Source organism: Schistosoma haematobium, chromosome 5 (assembly GCF_000699445.3).
Source record: "Schistosoma haematobium chromosome 5, whole genome shotgun sequence".
NCBI lineage: Eukaryota > Metazoa > Platyhelminthes > Trematoda > Strigeidida > Schistosomatidae > Schistosoma > Schistosoma haematobium.
In genome coordinates this window covers 19867373-19894497 of record NC_067200.1, presented here as the reverse complement: position 1 = coordinate 19894497, position 27125 = coordinate 19867373, and the positions used below count along the sequence as shown (strand labels likewise).

The following is a 27125-nucleotide window of genomic DNA, read 5'->3' as shown; positions in this document are numbered from 1 at the left end:
GTATCGTGGCACGATCTCGGTATCCTATCGATACCACGAGATCGCCAGCAAATATACACCTCGACTTGGTCCATTAACTGCCTTCTGATATTTGGCTTCTCGGGGATCTTATGGATTTATTTGGTTACGTTCAACCTTCGCCTTCTGATTAACTTGGCACGTGTTTTTTGGTAGCGGTGTTCATAGTTAATCTCAACTCGACACCACGCTACACTTTCATCACTACTTGATATACGCAATTATTACCCTTTTTTTTTCTCAAGTCAATTCAATAATCGAAATGCTGAAAATGATGTTTGATTTTAATCTAAGATTATTCTGTATATTTTTATTGTCTCGCTTAGACAAATCACTTCATTATTACTTACAGTAAGATACCAATATCTTAATCATATTTACAAGAAGATAATAGAATATATAATGAGTTATTTTTGTTCTTAGATGTGTTTGGCGGTATGGATGTTCGAGAGTAAACTTTGTATGATTCCTATGACAAATCACCTTATCATTGTTTACAGTAGAATACAAAATTTTCAATTTTACATCAAGTCACATTGATAAATAGAGTATTATTTTGGTTACATACACAAAAAAGATAAAAGAATATAATGAGCTAGTTTTTTTTTCGTTTGTTTTGTTTTAAGATGTTTTATCATTAATACCGAGGTTTATGAGAAATTATCAAATTGTTGATAAGATTTTAGTCTGTTAAGTACGAAAGTTCACAAACAGTAAAATATCTTAATTATCTTAAATAATGAAACAGTTTAAGTAGAGTTGGATAATAATTGAATATTAAGAGAATCATGGTCAGTCTTCTAATATTACTACTAAATCTATGACTGCGAATCCTCCTCCTCCTCCTCCTCCTCCTCCTCCTCCTCCTCCTATTACTACGACTACACCTACGACTACTACTACTACTACGACTACACCTACGACTACTACTACTACGACTACTACTACTACTACGACTACACCTACGACTATTACTACTACTACGACTACACCTACGACTACGACTACACCTACGACTACTACTACTACGACTACTACTACTACTACGACTACACCTACGACTACGACTACACCTACGACTACTACTACTACGACTACTACTACTACTACGACTACACCTACGACTATTACTACTACTACGACTACACCTACGACTACTACTACTACTACTACTACACCTACGACTACTACTACTACTACTACTACACCTACGACTACTACTACTACTACTACGACTACACCTACGACTATTACTACTACTACTACGACTACACCTACGACTACTACTACGACTACGACTACACCTACGACTACACCTACGACTACACCTACGACTACACCTACGGCTACACCTACGACTACTACTACTACTACTACTACTACACCTACGACTACTACAGTTACTGGACCTAACTTAAGTTGTCAGGAATTGGCGTGTTCGAGCTTCATTTGGTATGATAATCCACAATTATAAGTCGTTAATAATTCCGATCATAATTGTTATAGTTCAAGCTGTATATATCCAGATGATGTATATAGTGGAAATATCGTTGTGATCTGTAAACGTCAATCATAAATACATTCGAGTTCTGTTATCATAGCAACAAGTAATTGAGAACAAGTGACATATGTGTGTAACAGTTTATTTATTAACGGTAATCAATGTGTCGTGCTCTGGGGGATGGATCAAAAAAGATTCAAGATGATGCATTTTTGAACATCTATTTTACAGTCACTTATAGTAAATGTACAACTTATGAAAATTAATGAAAGTAATACAAAATAAGTTTGTCCTATCTTCACAATTTTGTAACTCCACAAAGATTGTATCATCATTTGCAGTTAGACAACATTTCACTGACGTAAGTAATGAAGCGATTGATACGTTGTCGTGTCTACCCAATCTGTGGTCATCAGTTTGCACTTGCTTGAATTTACAACAAAGTAGTTAAAGTATCACTGTGTACTCAGACACCATAATGTATCGATGTTATGTCTTTGAATGAAACAAGTACCGTTTATATGTATGGTACACAACAGCGTAGTTGACTGATGTTACAAATACTGAGAGATACACTTGTATATCTCACATTCACATCTTTTTGATCGTATGTTGTTTCCTAGTGTAGATGCGCTACTCTGTCTTCCCACATGAATAATAACAAACATTGTTTCATTTCGACCTATGTGTAAGTAAATAGGAGAGATCAATCTGTAACGTTTCGTTTCTACTTACTGACACTTGGAACCATCATTTTCTTTCAGTGGGATCAACTTGTCACTTATATTCGTTGTTTAAATTTTTCATTACCATGTGAGTCTATCTTGTACATTTACATATAATAGATAAAATATTTATTGGTAGTGACCGTTGGTTCTCTCGTTCAATCAGAGACAGTTGCAATCTGTAGTCGTTCTTATGAAACGTTTACCAAAGTATCCAATATTCCTCAATCATTGGACCCTATATATATATACGGAAGGATGAAGAAGGATTGGTTTACTATCGATCTGAATATTGATCTATAATCAAAATGGTACATATGACTATACTAATTCAACTAATAGTACTAGAAACCATCAAGTTTTAAAATTTCGATTATCTGAATAAATAATTCACTTGCCAGCATGAATTCCAATAATTTCATTGTAAGTAATATTCATCATGTTTGAAACGTAAGCATTTGAACAAAATTCGTACCACTAGTATGAGACCTCTCGACAGTACTCAATCACTATTCTTCACACTGGAATCATTCCTAGAACCTTCGGATTAGTAGATGAATGTTTAACTGCTAGACAATTGAAACAACATCAAACAGTATTCATGTATAACATCAACCAATCCACGATAATGCGCGACCATTTTCCATCGATTTCAGTGAGTAACTGTCTCATACCCAAAATGATTGTACTCCATTGTTCACGGATTCCTGAAAGAACTATAAGAACTCTCTCTCTCTCTCGAAGCTTGTCACTAATGAGCACATAATAGTGATCTAACTTTGATTGATCTATGATCTCAATGAAACCTAACAATTTTCACAGTCCTAGCATTGAACAATCACAACATTGATAGTAGAAACTTACCACCTTTTCAAATCATTCCTGTCTAAACTATTCAATCTCTAAATTATGCTCAGTACAACTTATTCTACTAAGAGATGAGATAAATTGAGCACAGGTTTATATGTGTGTATGTTTGTATGCACAATGCATATTGATCATTCATACTGTGTATATTTTACTTCTTATTCAACGAATACAAATTAGTTATTTTCAATCACTTTGACTTAACCAATGATCATCATTATCTAATGATATAAATACAGAAGAATCGACAACGATGTTTCATTGAAAATGTGGCTCTTATATTTGTGTCTTATTATTCTGTTATTGGGAGTTATTCAGCCAAGCCAATATGAAAACACGTTCTCGGACATATGTAAATATATTTTAGTAAATATATACTGTACAATCAATGTTTTATACTGTTGTATATAAGATGCAGTTTCATATATGCGCTTTAATGGTAGATAATATATCCTAATTAAGACCTTCCTTCTTCGAATTCAAAATATTTTCGTTTGTACAATTGATTGATCACTAAGTGGTGATCAGTGTCATGCATGTCGAGTCATTTTTAGTGCACACCGAATCCTATCGATCAGGTTGATATGTGGCCACAAGTCTTAGTGACTGGACATTGTGTGAATTGTGTTGAGATAAGATAGTGGTTGGAGGTAGTCAACAGAAAAGCCTGAACCTTATGTTTCGGCCTATTTTACACTCGTTAGCAGGGTGTACCTTTAATCTTGAGGGAACTGATGCTCCCTGACAAATTTGATCCTGTATCACCCAGTTTTACAGTCAGAGATGTTGCCACTGAGCTATGCAAGCCCCGACTGGCCTCCTGTAGGACTCAGATGAATTTGCAATTGATTGGTCACTAGGTGGTGATCAATGTCATATATGTCAGGTCGTTCTTAGTGTAGATCGAATCCTATCGACCAAGTTTGCATCATGCCATGTATTCTACATCATAAAAGTAGTCGAATTCAATGTATTCTGAAAACTTTCATGTATCGTTTAGAAAAAAAATGTTCAGTGACATTATGCATTTCTGATTTGTATAACCTTTCTTCTTAATGAATAAAATTAATGGCTGTATCCAAGTTATGTATCTATCTAATTCTTATATGAGTATTGATAAGGTAACAGCCTCACCAGTCAATTGGTACGTTTTAATTGTATACATAGTAACTAGATGACTAATCAATTGAAGTCTTGAACAACAATGGTAAGCTACAAACAAACAACACCAAATGAATTTAAACCTTGTACCACATTGTACAAGCAGGTGGCTATCAGGACTCAGTAGCTAAGTGGATAACGCAATGGCGTTTGAAGCGAACGGTACTGGGTTGGAGTCCCGGAGTAAACAGCAACATTGAGGTACAACTACAAGTTCAAAATAAAACGAAACGCGCGTCATGTATTCTACTGCTACCTACTATCCATCTTCGATTATTTTTAAATGATTTCTCTTTTACAGATAACCACCAGAGAAAGATTGGTCTGTTATTAGTACTGGAAACATACAAAGGTAAACTATTATTTAGATTTGTTTAGATAATTAAACTATCAGTCAGTCATTCAATAACGACGTACAACTTCGTACGTACGTACATCACTTCGAGTTGCCACACCACATTAGCACACAGATGTAGTGGTCGATTCAAATCCCGTCGTGGTAGAGGTAATAAGTGTATAAGCAGTAATCGGGAAAATTAGGGTTTGAAGATGTTATTCAAGGAGTATAATACAGTGAAATAAATTTGGAAAGAGAAAAAAAGAGACAAGGAGGAATAAGGAGATTAAAACTTGGGAGAACACAAAGAGTGGATGCACCTGCGCCATTGCAAACGATTTTGAGCCATGTCATTCAGGGTCTCTAACTATCGGTTTCTATAATCTCGCGGTCCCCAACCAGGTAGTCTACACCTACCAACATGACTCAGTTCACTTGTCAGTGACTTCATGGACTTGTGCCATGTTTTGGTTTGGCCGCCCCTAGCTTTCTTCCAACCTACTCCTATACCACTGAGCATCGCAAATCGAGGCAGTCGGTGGTTGGGCACACATAACACATGTCCCAGCCATCTCAACTGGTGAAGTTCCACTACTTCATCAATTGATTTGCCATCCTTACCTAGTACCCGTTTCCTAACGACTGAGTTACTTACTCGGTGTTCCAAGGATATACGAGCAATGTTTCGAAGACACCTGTGATCGAATACTAGTAACCTACGAATATCCTCTACTCTTACCGGCCATGTTTCACTACCATAAAGTAGGACGGAACGAACTGCTGCACAGTAAACAAGTCTTTTGGTTGATAGATGGAAATCTCGTTTACTCAATAAATGACTCAAGTTCGCAAAAGCTAGCCGAGCCTTCTGTATCCGTGCTGAGATTTCGTCACACATCAGACCACAAGGGCTGATGAGACTTCTCAGATAAGTGAAGTGGTTGACACGCTCAACTACTTCACTCCCTATCACTAGTTCGGGTGTCAATGTAACCCAATCCTGAAGCAACATTTTGCATTTCGAGAATGGGGAGAATCGCATCCCGAACATGCTTGCATTGTTACTTAGAGTGGTCATAAGACTCTGCATTTTGTCAGCGTCTTCACCAAATAGAACTATGTCATCGGCATATTCCAAGTCAACAAGTGAATCTCCCGGTAGAAGTTCAACCCTTGGAAATTTAGATGAGGAAAGTGTTGTCTGTAAAAGCACGTCAATGACAAAGAATGGAGAGAGTGGACATCCCTGACGAACATAATTAAACTATAACACATTTCTATTCAATACATTTGTTTGTTTGTTTACAATGATATTTTGATATACAGAAAAGTATTTGGCTTAGTTTACCTACATACTAATTGCCATTGTGGTGAACCAAAAATATATCTACTCAAAAATGATAACAAAGTTACTACGCCTGTTACTCCCAATGGAGCATAGGCCACTGACCAGTATTCTATAACCCACTCTGTCTTGGGCCTTCACTCCTAGTTCTATCCAATTGTTGTTCATTTTTCTCGTGTCTGTCTCCATTTCTAGACTTAATATGTTCTTTGGTCTTCATCTTTTTCTTTGGCCCTCAGGATTCCATATGTGGGCTTGCCTTTTGACTCAGTTGGGTGCTTTTCTCAATGTGTATTCTATCCACTTTAGGCGCTTCTTCCATAATTTAGCGTATTAATATATTAAATATACTCAAAAAGGGGTTTCTTGTGGATACTATAATAATTTAATAGTTGGGTTCATGAGTCAATTTCGTGGATTAGTTGAGGGTATACACTAACAACATTGGATACTGACCAGCTCGGTGGTCTAAAGGTTAAGCGTTTGTACACGAGACTGAAGATTCTGAGTTCGAACCCCGCAGGGCAGAACCATGGATGTGCACCACTGAGGAGTCTCACATTAGGACAAAACGGCCGTTCAGTGATCCTAGGTTTTCTATCATGGTGTAGTTTCAATTGACTCATTAACTCAATTACGATATTAAATATAATTTATAAACACAAGACCTTACTTAAATTGTCAGGAATTGGCGTGTTCGAGCTTCATTTGGTATGATAATCCACAATTATAAGTCGTTAATAATTCCGATCATAATTGTTATAGTTCAAGCTGTATATATCCAGATGATGTATATAGTGGAAATATCGTTGTGATCTGTAAACGTCAATCATAAATACATTCGAGTTCTGTTATCATAGCAACAAGTAATTGAGAACAAGTGACATATGTGTCTAATCGTGTATTTATTAACGGTAATCAGTGTGTCGTGCTATGGGGTAGGGATTAAAAACGGAGAATAGTAAAGACTCAAGGAGATGTCGATGTAAATTTCATTAAAGTATACACACTATCCACAAAAAGATCATAACAGAATGTATTCAACAGTTTTTGTATATACTCTTCAGTGTATAACAAATGCTAGTTAGAATTATACATTGAATTACCTCATCATATTGTTTCTTTCTAAAGCTCAATATGAACCCAATATTCATTACATTCTAAATAGTTTGTTTTCTTCATTACGTAATCATAGGAACTTTAAAGATAGATGAAGAGAATTTAAGAAATACGACAAAACAAATTGGAATGCTGACATGTAAGTTCATGCAGGATTTATGATGTCACAAAGCATAAGTGAGGATAATATAGAGTGTTTTATATTGTACTTGTTGAAATCATGTGTCAGTTGAAGTTAGACCACCACGGAAAACCTGGAAGTACTGGACGGCCGTTTCGTCCCAGTACGAGACTCCTCAGCAGTGCGCATCTACGACCCTGCACCTCGCTGGATTCGAACCGAGGACCTATCAGTCTGACGCCTTCGCTTAACCAACTAGACCACTGAGCCGGCATCCAACGGTGTTAATGTCTAACTTCAATCATATTTACTCATCTCACTAATGAATCTTTAACATACTGTGGTGTGAGATACTTGTATCCACATAAGTAGTATATAATGATAATCGGGAATAGAATGTATTTCAGTAGAAGATCGAGAAGAAAAAAACGGGAACGGAAAGTAGTTGGTATGAAAATACAGAACGAATGAAATCTGAGACGATGAATTGATATTTACAAAAGGAACAGTCAAGTATGATACCATTGTTATACGTTCTGTAATTTTATATTCAAATATATTCGATTGTCCCCACTCATGTACTTGTTCACTACAAAAATACATATTTGTATCAGAAGAGGTTTTTTGACGATTATAGTAATTTCAATGGTTAAGATCATGAGTCAACTGAAGCTAGATCACCATAGAAAACTTGGAAGTACTGGACGGCCGTTTCGTCCTATTGTGGGACTCCTCAGCAGTACGCATTCACGACATATTTGTTGATTATTTGATAGTTATTTTGTAATTTTGAATTCGCCCACCTGTGATGACCTTGAAAGTATCATACATTTTGTACCTCTTTTAATGTTACAAATCGGATACGGAAATTTGATTGAAGACATTTGATCATTATAGCTTCGGAGAGTTTCGAAAGATTGGGATTCGATTGTTTGGAAATGCATGATTTAGATGAAACATTTCAATCAGATTTTGCTTAGGTTATATATATATATATATATATATATATATATATATATATATATATATATATATATATATATATACTTATTTATTACTTTTACCTCGTGGAGGAACATAGGTGGATCACCAACATTCTCCATTCAACCCTGTCCTACGCAATCCTTTCCAGTTATTTCCAGCTATTATTCATTCTTCTTATGTCTCCTTACAATTCTCGACACTGTCTTCTTTCGCATTCTCATTCTCTGTTTCCTTTCACAGTTCAAAGTTAGTACTCACCTCATGATGCAGTCTGATCATTTCCTCAATCTGTTGTCCTATCCACTTCCATCATCTCTTCCTAATCTCCTCATCAGTTGGAAGTTGGTTTGTTCTGTAACACAGTAGGCTGTTGCTGATGGTGTCCAACCAACGGACATTTGGTATCTCACTGAGGCAATTGTCCATAAATACCTGTACACGTTGATGGTTGTTGTAATGATTCTCGAAGTTTCAGCTGGATATATTAGTAGAAATGTGTTGGTGTTGGTGTTGAGGATTGTGACTTTGATATTGGTTGATAGTTGTCTTGAGTTCTATATGTTCCTCAACTGTAGGAATAGTGTTCTTACTTTGTCAATCCTCACATTTACATCTGCATCAGATCGTCCTTGTTGATCGATAATGCTGTTGAGATATGTGAAAGATTCCATCTCTTCCAGAATGTCTCCATCAAGTATGATTGTGTTGTATTTGAGAACCTTGTGTTTGTTGAGACGTACTAATGTCTTGAAATGACAGATGATTCATAAATAATTCGATCCTAATCTTCTGAAATTTATCCAGGCTATTGTGTTCAAACCTCTTCAACTAAATTTATGTATCCAAAATAGAAACAGTAATACATATTTGTTCATCCTGATAACATTACATCATTCATTATTTCAATTGTTCTGATTACATCATCATCATCATCATCATTTTTCTTTAATTCATAAAATTGACTGGATTTCAAGTCATATCTACAAAAGTTTTGAAAGACTTGAGTGTGTATCCATTTGATGTCATGTATCATGTAAATGTTTTGAGATTAGTTTTACTTACTCACGCCTGTTACCTCTCGTAGAAGAGTATAAGCTGCTCACTAGCAGCTGATTACATCAATAACAGCGACCACGAGATTCCGTAACCATTTTCTATTGTCTAAGATAGATACCTATCCTTCCCTGACATAAATTAACTCCACTAGTCATGTCTTTTCACTAGAACTCCAAGAATCTAGTCACTAGTGAACATAATAAGTTGTGGAAATTGTTGAGTTTGTAGTGATCTACTTTTATGAAGGGAATGCGATTGGTTCGTTGGAAACAATTATTATTATAACCAATTGTACCAGTGATTGTTTTACTGTACTTGTTTGTCTAACTGTACTAAAGACATACATTCTTCCGTTGATTGTGACCTTGCACGAATTCGGTTACGCTCAGTAACCACACTTGTACTCCTTTGGCACAATCTCGGTATTCTTTCGATACCACGAGATTGCCAACAAATACATTTCGACTACAGCCATCAACTACCTTCTGATATTTGACTTACGGGGGATCTTATCGGTTAACTGACACGTAGCCTTCCTGTGGTGGTGATCATAGTCAACTGCGATTCGACGCCACACTACAAGTTCTTGATCGAGATCACAAATATCAATCATAATAATAATAACAAGATCAATTCAGTTATACAGTTTCATAACAACATTCTATCATGATTATCTAACAACATACCTCCCATTTGTTTAACATCATTATCGTTATCATTTTTTCTTTAATTCATAAAATTGGCTGGATTCCAATTCATATCTTGATTGCGTCATCATCTGATTCTATGTGTTCTAATCATGGGTTCGATATTCTGGAACCTTCTCTCTCTCTCTCTCTCTCTCTCTCTCTCTCTGAAAACCTTATTTATTTGAAATAAAAATTCTTTATGTCCTCAGTAAACTCTAATTAGAATCTTTACTATAATATGCAATACATATATCTTCATTTCTAATTCACTTTCATATTTGTAATCAGGTCAATATTTGTAATAATAATGTTGTTTATAATCTATTTCAAATGATAAACAGTTAATGAGAAGATAATCAATGATGATGATGATGATGATGATGATGATGATGATGATGATGATGATGATGATGATGATGATGATGATGATGATGATGATGATGATGATGATGATGATGATGATGATGATGATGATGATGATGATGATGATGATGATGATGATGATGATGATGATGATGATGATGATGATGATGATGATGATGATGATGATGATGATGATGATGATGATGATGATGATGATGATGATGATGATGATGATGATGATGATGATGATGATGATGATGATGATGATGATGATGATGATGATGATGATGATGATGATGATGATGATGATGATGATGATGATGATGATGATGATGATGATGATGATGATGATGATGATGATGATGATGATGATGATGATGATGATGATGATGATGATGATGATGATGATGATGATGATGATGATGATGATGATGATGATGATGATGATGATGATGATGATGATGATGATGATGATGATGATGATGATGATGATGATGATGATGATGATGATGATGATGATGATGATGATGATGATGATGATGATGATGATGATGATGATGATGATGATGATGATGATGATGATGATGATGATGATGATGATGATGATGATGATGATGATGATGATGATGATGATGATGATGATGATGATGATGATGATGATGATGATGATGATGATGATGATGATGATGATGATGATGATGATGATGATGATGATGATGATGATGATGATGATGATGATGATGATGATGATGATGATGATGATGATGATGATGATGATGATGATGATGATGATGATGATGATGATGATGATGATGATGATGATGATGATGATGATGATGATGATGATGATGATGATGATGATGATGATGATGATGATGATGATGATGATGATGATGATGATGATGATGATGATGATGATGATGATGATGATGATGATGATGATGATGATGATGATGATGATGATGATGATGATGATGATGATGATGATGATGATGATGATGATGATGATGATGATGATGATGATGATGATGATGATGATGATGATGATGATGATGATGATGATGATGATGATGATGATGATGATGATGATGATGATGATGATGATGATGATGATGATGATGATGATGATGATGATGATGATGATGATGATGATGATGATGATGATGATGATGATGATGATGATGATGATGATGATGATGATGATGATGATGATGATGATGATGATGATGATGATGATGATGATGATGATGATGATGATGATGATGATGATGATGATGATGATGATGATGATGATGATGATGATGATGATGATGATGATGATGATGATGATGATGATGATGATGATGATGATGATGATGATGATGATGATGATGATGATGATGATGATGATGATGATGATGATGATGATGATGATGATGATGATGATGATGATGATGATGATGATGATGATGATGATGATGATGATGATGATGATGATGATGATGATGATGATGATGATGATGATGATGATGATGATGATGATGATGATGATGATGATGATGATGATGATGATGATGATGATGATGATGATGATGATGATGATGATGATGATGATGATGATGATGATGATGATGATGATGATGATGATGATGATGATGATGATGATGATGATGATGATGATGATGATGATGATGATGATGATGATGATGATGATGATGATGATGATGATGATGATGATGATGATGATGATGATGATGATGATGATGATGATGATGATGATGATGATGATGATGATGATGATGATGATGATGATGATGATGATGATGATGATGATGATGATGATGATGATGATGATGATGATGATGATGATGATGATGATGATGATGATGATGATGATGATGATGATGATGATGATGATGATGATGATGATGATGATGATGATGATGATGATGATGATGATGATGATGATGATGATGATGATGATGATGATGATGATGATGATGATGATGATGATGATGATGATGATGATGATGATGATGATGATGATGATGATGATGATGATGATGATGATGATGATGATGATGATGATGATGATGATGATGATGATGATGATGATGATGATGATGATGATGATGATGATGATGATGATGATGATGATGATGATGATGATGATGATGATGATGATGATGATGATGATGATGATGATGATGATGATGATGATGATGATGATGATGATGATGATGATGATGATGATGATGATGATGATGATGATGATGATGATGATGATGATGATGATGATGATGATGATGATGATGATGATGATGATGATGATGATGATGATGATGATGATGATGATGATGATGATGATGATGATGATGATGATGATGATGATGATGATGATGATGATGATGATGATGATGATGATGATGATGATGATGATGATGATGATGATGATGATGATGATGATGATGATGATGATGATGATGATGATGATGATGATGATGATGATGATGATGATGATGATGATGATGATGATGATGATGATGATGATGATGATGATGATGATGATGATGATGATGATGATGATGATGATGATGATGATGATGATGATGATGATGATGATGATGATGATGATGATGATGATGATGATGATGATGATGATGATGATGATGATGATGATGATGATGATGATGATGATGATGATGATGATGATGATGATGATGATGATGATGATGATGATGATGATGATGATGATGATGATGATGATGATGATGATGATGATGATGATGATGATGATGATGATGATGATGATGATGATGATGATGATGATGATGATGATGATGATGATGATGATGATGATGATGATGATGATGATGATGATGATGATGATGATGATGATGATGATGATGATGATGATGATGATGATGATGATGATGATGATGATGATGATGATGATGATGATGATGATGATGATGATGATGATGATGATGATGATGATGATGATGATGATGATGATGATGATGATGATGATGATGATGATGATGATGATGATGATGATGATGATGATGATGATGATGATGATGATGATGATGATGATGATGATGATGATGATGATGATGATGATGATGATGATGATGATGATGATGATGATGATGATGATGATGATGATGATGATGATGATGATGATGATGATGATGATGATGATGATGATGATGATGATGATGATGATGATGATGATGATGATGATGATGATGATGATGATGATGATGATGATGATGATGATGATGATGATCAATGCCAAATAGTACGAAACTCGAATCTAGGGTTTGTTATTCACCACATTCAACTACCATCTTATCACAACATATTGTACTCAATATCAAGTCATCTAGACTAATGTCTATATAGCGAATTGGTCGATAGGATTCGATCTACACTAAGAAGGACCTGACATACATGACATTGATCAAAAGATTAGTGATTAATCAATTGTAAATACATCTCAGTCTTATAAGAGGTCAGTTGCGGCTCGGATAGATCAATGGCAATGTCTTTGATTGTGAAACTAGGTAAGACGGGATTAAATCTGTTAGGGAGCATCAGTTCTTTCAAGTATAATACAGGTACATCTTGCTGACAAGTGTCAAGTAACACGAAACCTAGGTTTAAACATTCCTGTTAACTACCTTCAATCATCATCTTATCTCAACATAGTGTACGCAATATTGAGTCACTTATGTAGTGGACAAGAACACAAGTAGGGACAAACAAATGTACTTGAACACAAAATTACAGAATATCTTATTGAAATCTGAGAAGCATATAGTGAATACTTCACTTCTAAAATGTTAGCCAATCGTCTCACGATTCATTGTTCTTGCATTTTCATACCAACTGCTTTCTGTTACTGTTCTTTCTTCCACGATCTTCTGTTGCCAGATATTCTAATCCTGACTATTGTTATATATTACTCATATTGATATAAGTAGCGTACACAGCAACCTAGACTAGCTGCCACATTACAACTCGATCGATAGAATTCAATCTGCACCACCCAGTGATCAATCAAACATAAATCAACCTTCGTTTTGGCTCTCTCACTCACTCAGGTATACCTTGCTGACAAGTGCTAAATAGCACGAAACCCGGATCCAGGGTTTCCTGTTGACTACCTCCAACCACTATCTGATCTCAACATAGTGCAAGCAATGTCAGGTCACTTAAACTAGTGACCACATTGCAACTTGATCGATAGCATTCCATCTGCATTAAGGTGGACTTGACACACATGACACTGAACACCACCCAGTGATCAATCAATTGTGATCACTCCCTCTCTCTCTCTCTCTTTCTCCTTTTTTTTCTGTAAACATATTTTAGTGGCATAGTAACAAATTCATAAAATTGATTGTTTATTTTTTTATATAGATGGAATCAATGAAAAACTTTCAGTGAAATCACTATCGATTAATCAATGTAGGATCATGACATAATAGACCATAAACATTTAAATTATTCTAGATGTGGATTGTATGGAAAAAGTTTTAGAAGTTGATAACGGTATTAAGCAAATGCAAGGTATGTTATTAGATAATTATGATAGAATATTGAATTGATCTTGTTGTTGTTCTTCTTATTATTATTATTATTGGTGATCTCGATCAAGAACTCGACAGGTTCCACAACTTCATATGATCACTGGTGACTAGATTCTTGGAGTTCTAGTAAAAAGACATGACCAGTGGAGATAATCCGAGTGGAGTGTGAGGTGGCAGTTAGTCACCGAAGACAATGTAAAGTGGTTGGATAATATCGCGGATTGATTAAAGGGAGACATTAAAAGCGTCGGATGACGTCTTAGTGGTCTAGGAGTTGGTTATTCGTGCATCAGACCTAAGGTGTTGAATTCGAATCCCTTCTGCCAACAACACCCCCCACTTTCATCATGCTGCTCATGTTTGTGCGTAGTATGTTTCGACGCAGCTAGCACATAACCTATCACTACCAGGCATCATATTGATCGATTGATGATCTGAATGATGAAAATAGTCGACAATCTCCACAGCCCTATACTGATAATTATTATGATGTACTGGCTGACAACTAGTGACTACCTTGGAGAGGTGAATCTCGGGATTGTTGTGAGAAGCCATCACTAGTGAAGCTGATAAATGTCGGAGAAGGATAAGTATTTATCTCAGACAATGGAAAATGGTTGCAGAATTTCGTGGTTTGATTGAAATTAGACATTAACACTCTTGGATGCCAGCTTAGTGGTCTAGAGGTTATACGTTCACACGCGAGATCGAAGATCTTTTGTTTGAATCTTACGTGCAGGATCGTGGTTGAGTACTGTTCATGAGTCCCACAATAGAACGAAAAGGCAGTCCAATGGTCCCAGGTTTTCAATGGTAGTCAAACACTCATGGATTCATGATCTTATTAAAAAATAGTGAAAAATCTCCACAACCCCATACTGATTATTATTATTAGTAGTAGTAGTGGTACTACTAATGGTTTTATTCAATACTATATGTTCGTTAAAAAAAACAGAATTCTCAGCACAAACTATTTCAACAATTTCCTTTTCCAAACTAAAATTTAGAGAGAAAAAACTGATAACTGTATACAAACATACATATAACCAGAAGGGGTTTTTGTGGATAATATAGCAATTTCAATAGTTGACATCATGAGTCATTTGAAGCTAAACCAACATGAAAAGCCTGGAAGCACTGAACGGCCGTTTCGTCTTAATATGGAATGCTCCAGCAGTGCGCATCCACAATCCCGCCTCCGAGATTCGAACCCAGGACTTTCAGGCGCGAATGCTTAACTACCAGACCACTGAGTCGGTTGGTGTTAATGTTTAACTTCAACGACTCCACAAAATTGAACGACACATCCATCATCGTCATCAGTGAGTTACAATCTCACAACAGACCTTGTTGAACTTCATTGATTACTGCTTCTTACTAGAACTAAATTCAATAAATAAACTACCAAGAATCAAATGATATGTGTACTTTATCGAAGAAGATTTAAATCCGTACAACTAGCTTAATTAGAAACATGTTTATGAATAAAATTTATTGACTAATTCAACTCGAACAAGTCATTCGTCACAGAGTATATTTTCTAGATAAGGCATTATAGAGTTTTCAATACATTTACATATCCTCATGGATTCTGATGTATTGACGTCTTGTACTACCAGAGGATATAGAAAGAGAAAAATAGGAATGAAGTAAATGGTTAGGTATGATGAACTAAGAATCCCAGAAATAACGTAATCGGATCAAGAAGTACTAGATAAGCATGAACGAATATACTGTATTTGGAATTCGAAATCAAGCATTCAACAAGTACAAAGGAATCATTAGTTCATTCAAACACCACATTAGGATCTGATAAGATAACATCTGCTTAGAGTTTGAAAGATTTCAAATGTCTATCAACAATCAATGTTAATAATAATCTGAAAAGATTCACTTTACACTTTACTCATTAACTGCCTTTGTAGTGAACAAGAATACCAGTGGGGACAATCGAATGTATTTGATACGAAATTACAGAGCATCTCATTAAAATCCGAGAACCATATAGCAAATAGATAACAATGGGAAGATACAAGTAAAACAACACCAATCGAATTTAAACTTCATACCTTTGCACAAGCAGGTAGCTATCAGGACTCAGTAGCTAAGTGGATAACGCGATAGCGTTTGAAGCGGACGGTACTGGGGTCGAGTCCCAGAGTGAACATCAACTCTGAGATGCAGATACTTCCAGGCGACGAGTCCAGTCAGTCAGTCCTGGATTCCACTGCTAGCCACTATTCATCTTTGCTTAAAAAGCTTGTGACTTAAGGCTGTATCGAGGCAATCCTCACAGGATGCAAATATGTCAACATGACTGATCAATTACAGTCTTAAATAACAATGGGAAAATACAATTAAAACAACACCAATTGAATTTACATATAGTAAATAGTTAATTTGCAAAATATCAATCCATCGTCTCAAACTTGGCTGTTCCTTTTGGAAATATCAGTCCATTGTCTCAGATTTCATTGTTCATGCATTTCCATATCAATTGTGTTCCACTTTCGTTCTTTCCTTATCGATCTTCTGCTGAAATACATTCTATGCCTGACCACCGTTATATACTACTTATATGGATATAGGTAACCCACACCACACCTTGACTCTTTGGACAACGCTGAAGGAATTTTCGAAGCTATTCATTGTATCTGTGATTTCTATGTGGATATGTATCGACATAAATGTATATTATTTCTCTTAGTTGTTGTGATGTATCTATGGAATAAGATATAGATGCTGTAATATTGAATATAACTTACGTATGACATAAACAATCGAGTATGTTTCATTTGTTTAACTCTTTCGTTTAGATTTCATACATACGATGGATAATATCGAAAGAAGATATCGTAAGTATCGGTATGAGGTTGTGGAGATTGTTGAGTTTTTCAGTGAGATCATGAACCGATTGAAGTTAGACTACCATTAACTCAATGGTCAAGAGGATAAGCGTTCTCGTGTGAGACCGAAGATCCTGGGTTTGAATCCCGAGAGCGAGATCGTGGACGTGTACTGTTCAAGAGTCCCACAATAGGACAAAAAACGATCATCCAGTGCTTCCAGGTTTTAAATCGTGTTCGAACGTCAATCGGTTCATGATCTCAATTGAGAACATATTTTAAGCGCTTGTAATAATTTGTTTAATTAATAATATCATGAACACTAGACATACTAACAGTTTTCGATGGAATAAAGCTTATCATCTTATCATGTATACAGTGCTTTATGCCACTGTAGTGAACGACAACAAAAATGGGGACAATCGAATGTATGTGAATATAAAATTACTCAACATCTTAGTAAAATCTGAGAACCATACAGTAAATGCATCATTTTCCAAATGTCAAGCAATCATCTCAGACTTCAATGTTCGTTCGTTTCTATACGAATAACTTTCTGTTTCCATTCTTTCCTACTCGATCACCTTGACCTTCTGCTGCCAGACATTCTATTCCTGACAAGCGTCATTTACTACTTATGTCGATATGAGTAGTAGACACCACACCGACGAGCACCTCAGTTACGGGACCGCATCGTCGTCTGCAGTACAGCACCCTTTCCCCCTCCTGGTTGATAGCGACACCAAATTTAGTAAACGAGAACACAACTGGGGACAATCAAATGTATTTGAGTATAAAATTACATAACATATTAGTAAAATCTGAGAACCATACAGTAAATAATTCATTTGCAATATCTTAATCAATCGTCACAGACTTGATTGTTCTTTCGTTGCCACATCAATCATTCTCTGTTCTCATTCAAGTTTCTTCGATCTTCTTAAACTTCTGCCTCCAAGCATTTCATTTTCTATTGATGATATATATTACTTATATCTGTTGACATCAGTAGCACATACCACAGTAGAACTACCGAACAGACGATTAATCAACTGTCACAATACGATGAATTCTTTAGAGTTAATACTATTCTTCTATAATTTATAAATGTGATTCCTTCATCATCATCATCATCATCATCATCATCATCATCATCTTCTTCTTCTTCTTCTTCTTCTTCTTCTTCTTCTTCTTCTTCTTCTTCACAATAGCTTTATTCCATTTTATTTACATTTCATAGATGTAGTGTATTCGAAAGCACCCGAATGGAAAAAGTGCTATCGGAAACAATCAAGAATTTATCGTAGTAAGATTAAACTTATCAGTCTGTTCTATTGTATTATTTATTCTTTATAGTTATTCTCCAGGTCTAAATGAAGTGGAAAATGTTTTGTTTATATTCTATCGTTCATTGTTACTCATTATTTGGTCTATTATGATGATCAACTGATAGTATATTCACCAATCTAAGTGAAGCAGTATCGAATACACTATGCTATGATATTAGATGATTGAAGATAGTAAGTTGGATATTGTAGATTTAAGTTTTGTATTATATGACAGTTGACAAAAATCTATATCTACAATCTGGATATTCGAACTATGATCACATCTGAAAGTCAGGTAGTCAGTCAGCTACAACGTACGATCAGGCACATGTAACCATCGGTTCAAGTTACCACACCTCATCGGCACAACAAGATGAACACCAGATTCATAGAAGTAATTAATTCAATATTGGTAATATATAAAATAAAGATCGCATATACGGATGTAGTACATGAAGAAAGAATTAGTTGGTAGAAAGAGGGATATGAAGCAATTTTAATCTCATAATTTAAGGGAAGACAGAGTGTCCACACCTACACCATTGCGATCGATTCTGAGTCATGTCACACACAGTCTCCAAACATTGGTTACGAGAGTCAAGCGTAGCCCAACCAAGTAGTCTGAAGTTACCAACATGGCGCAGACTAGAAGTTGATGACTTCAAGCACTGATGCCACAATTTGGTTTGGTCACCCCTAACTTTCTTCCAACCATCCCCAACACTAGTCAGCATTGCGCGTAGTGGTAATCAATGTTCAGACACACGCAACACGTGGGTCAACCATCTCAGTCAATAAAAATTCACAACCTCATCAACTGATTTACCATCATTCCCTAATACTCAGTAACTAAGTGGATAACGCGATGGCATGTGAAGCGAATGGTACTGGGTTCGACTCCCGAAGCGAATATCAACTCTGAGATGCATATACATTCGGCCGACGAGTCCCAAATGGAATGAAACGCGCGTCCTGGATTCCACTGCTAGCCACTATCCATTTTTGCTCAGTACTTAATTTACTTACTCTTGTTACTCCCGATGGAGCATAGGTCACCGATCAGCATTCTCCTACCCACTTTGTCCTGAGGCTTCCTTTCAAGTTCTATCCAATTATTGTTCATTATTTTCATGTTTGTCTCCATTTCTCGGTGTAATGTATTCTTTGCTTTTCCATACACAATAACACCAAATGATGTAAATATTCTCAAGAATTCATATAATTTAACTACTTATGATGGAATCAATAAGTAATATACAAACTATCATGTACGATATTTATTTCATTAAGATAAACAATTAAATATGATATGGTAACATGTCAAATTAATAATTTACAATTCTTTCTCATATCTCAATAGATAAGTTGCCTGAAGTTAAAAAGACAAAGTGCAATTCATATCTAAAATCTAGTCGAAAAGGTAAATTGGATTAAATTATACAGTCACTGTTAGAAATGCATGATCTATATATATATATATATATATATATATATATATATATATATATATATATATATATATATATATATATATATATATATATATATATATACTTATCTACTCCTATTACCTCTCGTGGAGGAACATGGGTAGATCACCAACATTCTGCATTCAACTCTGTCCTACGCAATCCTCTCCAGTTCTTTCCAGTTACTATTCATTCTTCTTATGTCTGCTTACAATTCTCGACACACTGTCTTCTTTCGCATTATCATTCTCTGTTTCCTTTCACAATTCAAAGTTAGTACTCGCCTCATCATGCAGTTTGATGATTTCCTCAATGTGTTGTTCTATCCACTTCCATCGTCTTTTTCTAATTTCCTCATCAGTTGGAAGTTGTTTTGTTCTGTAATACAGTAGGTTGTTGCCGATGGTGTCCGACCAACGGACATTCCGTATCTTACTCAAACAATTGTTCATAAATACTTGTACACTTTGATGGTAGTTGTGATGGTTCGCGAAGTTTCAGCTCCATACAGTAGTAGAAATGTGTTGATGTTGGTGTTGAAGATTGTAACTTTGATATCGGTTGACAGTTGTCTTGATTTCTATATGTTCCTCAATTGTAGGAATAGTGTTCTTACTTTGTCAATCCTCACATTTACATCTGCATCAGATCGTCCTTGTTGATCGATGATGCTGTTGAGATATGTGAAGGATTTCATCTCTTCCAGAATGTCTCCATCAAGTGTAATTGTGTTAATGTTCTCCGTGTTGTATTTCAAGATCTTGCTTTTTCCCTCGTTTATGGTGAGGCCTACCGATGCGAAGACGCGCTACACTAGAGACCTTACGCCTAACTCAATGGTTTCCCAGACCTGATAAATCTCGGACATTGAGTCTTCGACTTTCCGCCTTTCGAGTGCACCCTGTTCACAGTGAACTCGAAAAATTGGCTACCTTGTTGCAGTCTAGTTAATTTTGCTATAAAGGGGATATATATACATATTTATGATTTGTTTCCTAGAATATCATATCTCATCAGTAATAAGTGAATTAGCCTTTCTTTGTGTTTCTCAAACACAACGATGCATAAAAGTTTAACTTACATCATTCAGATTATAGATTATAAAACATTGCGAATGAATAGTTTGTTTTATGCATTGAAACATCATTAAAGATACTAGGAATTGATATAAGAAGGGTTTTTTGTGGACATTATAGTAATTTCAACGGTTCAGATTATGATTCAACTGAAGCTAGACTATCATGGAAAACCTGGAATTAATGGAGGACCTTTTCATCCTATTGTTGGAATCCTCAGCAATCTGCATCCACAATTCCGTCTCGCTAGATTCGAACCCAGGACCTATCAGTCTCGAGCGACACATCCACCATTGTCTTCAGCGAGTTACTAGCTCACAAAAGTCCCGGTTGAACTCCACTGGTTGCTGCTGAGAATTGATCATATTTCGACCCTTCAAGTAAAATGAATTCACGAATAAGTATATTCGATCTAATGAACAAGAAACTTGTTCATTTCTTAGTTACATAATAACTAAATTGTGCTATTAGTCTTCCATTTTCTAATAAATACTCTGCCATTGTCAACTATTACAGACAAAAATATCTGGAAGGAAGTAATCCTTGAAATGAATAACAGTTGATGTTCAAATTCTGTGCATTAATTGTTATGTAATATGCAAGATACTGGAGAACAACACTGATGAGAATAACACCACTGTGAGATAGTACTCACTGAGGACAGTAGTGGATGTGTTTCGTCAATTTCGTGGATTGGTTGAAGTCAGACATTAGCACTACTGGATACCGACCGGCTCAGTGGTCAAAAGGTTAAGGGTTCGTGCGCGAAGCTGATAAGTTCTGAGTTCGAATCTCGTGGGGTGGGATCGTGTCTGCGCACTCATGAGGAGTCCCTCAATAGGACGAAACGTTTGTCCACTGCTTGCAAGTTTTCCATGTTGGTCTAGCTTCAAATGACTCATAATCTCAACTATTGAAATTACTACAATCTCCACAAAACCCCTCTATGATAATAACACTGACATTTGTCCGTTTATTTACATTGAATAAATTGCTTATTTTTTCAGATATTATCGATCTTATAAGCCTAATGAAATCACAACGTACCTACATTAATCAATATAATACTGATTTGTGTAAGTAACTAGAATTTTTAGTGAGACTATGATTTATGAACGAACCAATGAAATTTGCGATAACAGGTCTTTGATTTTGGCGCAGAATTCGTTCATCCATTTGGCTAAATAGAGTCTTGACATTATAGTTGATGTTAATTCGTGATGAAAACCCTAAATCTAGTCCTTAACCCTAATCATCAACTGTAAATCATAATCTTTATTCTTCACACAGGTTTATAACACTTATTTAACTCTAGCAAGTAGTTGGACATCCCCAAGGTCACTTTAATGTCACTCAAATGTCATTCATAAATTATGGTCTCATCGGCTTTTTTATTTAGTAATAGTCTTTTTGACAACTTATGAATGTAACTTAACAATATGAATAAGAAAGATACAATATCATGCACTTGGAACGTCAATTATAGCCATTAGTTGACTCGTTAATTAATTGACTGACTGAATGATTGACTAAGCCAAGCAGGAAGAGACTTTCTGATCTCTTAAGATGTGAATTTGTCTTTGAAAAGCTGAATACTTGCAATGTCGGTTACTATGTTTAGCCTATATACCTTATTCTATCTTGTGGATAGGCTAATTTATCCATTCTGCTTGAGTCATGTTTTGACCTTGTTAGTTATTCGCTTATCAACCTTAACTGTTTTCATATGAGCGTATGTGTGTGCATTTCTTATCTCATTTATCACATGTTTGCAGCTTAATTTTGTGTGACTTGGCTTGGTTAAATGGGTTGGCTCATATGCCATCTCCACCGCGCTCCATTTCGTTTTACTTCGCTCTCTATTGTTCGTTTCATTCGCTGCGATTCTCTGATTGTCTGTTCCGATCAACGAGTGTACAAAATATACATATTCAAACATCCATTCTCGTATTTGGCTTATTTGATTCCATTATACAATAAAGCGATTTAAGTCGACAATTATATACGGTATGTATAAGTCCGATGTTCGTGGGCCAATGAATGATTACACTAGAAATTATATATCACTCTATTAGTAAATTGATAAAAATTTTAAATGTTCAGTCATTGCAACTATTGAGTATGCTGATTAAACGAGGATAGACGATATATATGTAGTTCGACAGTAATCATCCATACGATCTAATTGGGATCAGATCCAGGACTGCTCCAATGGTGTGTCCGTCGACAGCATCATCAGATCTAATTTATGTCAAAATGAATAGCCCCACTGAAGACTAACCATGTCAAAAACTTTGAGAACGTCAAAATCTAGCATCAAAGTCGAGCTGTCTTTAATTGAGTCCAGTAAACACCAAATTAAAACAAAGTCACAGATTATGCAAAAATCTAGTTTCAAACGAGCCGCGTTGGTAATCCTTGATATGTTAGTTCATAAGAAGTAAATAGTTGGTAAGTTCATCAGTAATTTTTTTCCTATTTTCCCAGAGATAATTGCAGAAATATTTATGGATGGATGATTTTTCATGTTAGTTTTATCTACAGAGTTTTACCATGGTGTAATGTAAGCGGTTTCCTATCATGAAGAATAATATCCTATAACCATTAGATATTCATTAAAATTTTATATACTTTTCCTTGTTCTATTTTATTATTGTAGTAGCACATCAGTTTCTTTTAGAAATTATCAAGGAGATTTACACTGCACCAGAAACAAGTAAGTCGTGATATGAATAAGTTCCATTGGATCTTAACATATTTACTCACAGTTTCTTCAATTAATGTTATATTTCTGAAAGATACCCCATTACATGTATATCAGGCTAGTATCAATTGAATAGTATGATATGAATATATAACATTGAAATAATGAACCGATTTGAACTAGACCACCATTGAAAAACTAGAACCGATGGACGGCCGTTTCATCCTAGTATGAGACTTTTGAGCAGTACGCATTCACAACGCCCCCACAAGTAAGACTCGAACCCAGGACCTTCAGTCTCACACTTTGAACAGTTCCATATGAAGAGCCAATGTCCATCTAGTGCTCCCAGGTTTTTAACAGTAGTCGATTTTTATGAAATTCAACGATCTTCACAATATCATACTGAATGATGAATAACATAAGGAAAATACCGTCTCCGAAAAATCGTCAATATGTAACTTGATTAAATCATATTCAACACAGTATCTTATGAATACACAATGATTTAATGGATGTAATACATATGGATGTATATTGTTGAGTATGTTACTTATAACTAAGTGCTTAATTCATGTATTCACCCCGAAGATATACAACTTGACCAGTTCAATTTTAACTAGAAGCATTCTAAGTGAAACTATAACTTATGGGCAACCTTTGAACGAATCTTAAATGACTTTCAGAAGTATTAGCCAATTGGAAAAAGTTAGTGTAGGGTAAAAATTTATTATACAAGACCAGAGAATTAAAGTGGATACACTTCATTTCAGTGGTTCAAAAATTTTTCAAGGTTAGAAAGTGGTTCAGAGGTTCTGAAATCATAATACATACGGTAGAGGATATCATCCATATAGGCTCTATAATAGTCGGCCTCTGAAGCCATGATAACGTCGTAAAAACTCTTTCAGCCTCGACTAAATAGCTTCAATATTGTTTGTGTGCACTCCGGTTGTCGGATCCATGAAGTGCCGCTTGTAGATAACGACATGATGCACATAATCAAGTCTATGTAGGTGTCTGTGCGCTCTCCAATCAATCGTATATAATGTAGTGAGAGACTGCAGCCAGTGTTACTGGTGCTTTTGTTATCCAGTTCACAACAATTGTCATAATTTGCCTTAGTCTTAATCTGAATCGAGCGAAAAAGTTCCTATTCTAGTAGGCTTCTTCCTCCAACACATATTCCAACGAAAGACAACATCATCACGGTAGTCTGCAGAATGTCCACAAGTCATTCGATTATCACAATTACAAATAGAGGAATTTCTTAGTAGTCCCATTTGGTTATAGTCGCTCAATTATCTCTTTTGCTCTACAATCCTCTGTGTACCGATCGTACGTGAGGATCAAGTACTGAAATTGGCGCTGCGACCTTGAAACCCCTCAAACGCTTCTCATTGGCTCGTTCATAGATTATAACCTCACCGAATTTCTATGATTACTGCATTCAAACTTATATCTTTTGTTTGAATTCTAGGTTATCCATCTCCAGTTGATGCATTCAAAAGATAAATAATGAACATGTTTTTTTCTTTTCATCGTATTGTTTATTACTTGTAATAACTAATCATTTTTATCGTCAAATTGATTTCTTCTTGTTTTAATAAATAAATGCTTATCATTACTTTATTGGTCTTAATTAAAACATTGATGTGAAATAGGATAATCTTAGTTGATATCAAATATTGTTGATAAGTCATATTATGATGAATAATGTTTCAAAACACAATAGTAGACTTGTTGCAATGATTCTAGTGTTACCGTTTAGTCTTTTGAATGTTTCACTGTTATGTGTACGTAGTATTTTGGTGTGTGCTACTTATATCGACATATACAGTATATAACCACTAGTTAGGAATAGAATATCTTGCGGCAGAAGATCAAGAAGGAGAGAACGGGAACAAAAAGCCATTGGTATGGAAATGCAGGAACAATTAAGTCTGAGACGATTGATTGACATTTTGCAAATGAAATATGTACTCTATGGATCTCATATTTTATTGAGGTGCTCTGTAATTTTGTTATCAGATACATTCGATCGTCCCTATTTGTGTTCTCGTTCACTGTAATTATGAATGAATAAGTAGATTATTAGACAATAATGAAACGCTGTTGATAATGAGAAATACAAGAGGCAATGCAATTATTCAGTTATTTGAAATAATATCATTAACATTGGAATTGTATATTAGCTGATAGTTCCTTAAAGTTTACATTGTATACTATTTATAGTTCATAAAACAATATCCCAAATGCAATAGAATATCTATCATACTAATAAATCTATCAAGTCATTAGTCTGTCACGAACCATAGGCCAACAAAAAATTCAGATATCAAGAGTACAATTAAGTGTAATGAACACTAGTAGAATGGTAGTAGTGAGAATGTTAGACGTAGTAGCGGTAATAGTATAAGAAAGACAGAATTTTCAGTATATATTTATATATAAGATGATGGTTGGAGATAGTCAACAGAAAAGCCTGGACCTAATGTTTCGTGCTATTTTGCACTCGTCAGCAAGGTGTACCGGTAATCTTAAGGGAACTGATGCTCCTTGATAAATTCGATCCTGTATCACCCAGTTTCACAGTCAGAGACGTTACCACTGAGCTATGCAAGCGTCAACTGGCCTCCTGTAGGACTCAGATGAATTTAAAATTGATTGGTCACTAGGTGGTGATCAATGTCATATATGTCAGGTCTTTCTTAGTGTAGATCGAATCCTATCGACCAAGTTGAAAACGTAGGTCCAGGGTTTTCTGTTACATACCTCCAATCACCATCTTATCTCAACATAGGGCACGCAGTGTCGAGTCACCTAGACTGGTGGTCAC

General features: G+C 35.3%; 1 protein-coding gene across 1 annotated transcript; it reads left to right on the top strand.

Annotated features, from left to right (window-relative positions):
* The first annotated feature begins 1413 nt into the window (after nt 1-1413).
* MS3_00009335 (uncharacterized protein) lies at nt 1414-25902 on the top strand. Its single transcript, XM_051217692.1, has 12 exons — nt 1414-1470; nt 1525-3463; nt 4574-4624; nt 7150-7212; nt 14694-14741; nt 14787-14843; nt 17680-17718; nt 18950-19015; nt 20398-20457; nt 22590-22658; nt 24242-24298; nt 25767-25902. The coding sequence occupies exons 2-12, from the start codon at nt 3379-3381 to the stop codon at nt 25799-25801; spliced, it is 630 nt and encodes a 209-aa protein (XP_051065125.1). The 5' UTR covers nt 1414-1470; nt 1525-3378; the 3' UTR covers nt 25802-25902.
* Nucleotides 25903-27125: the final 1223 nt, after the last annotated feature.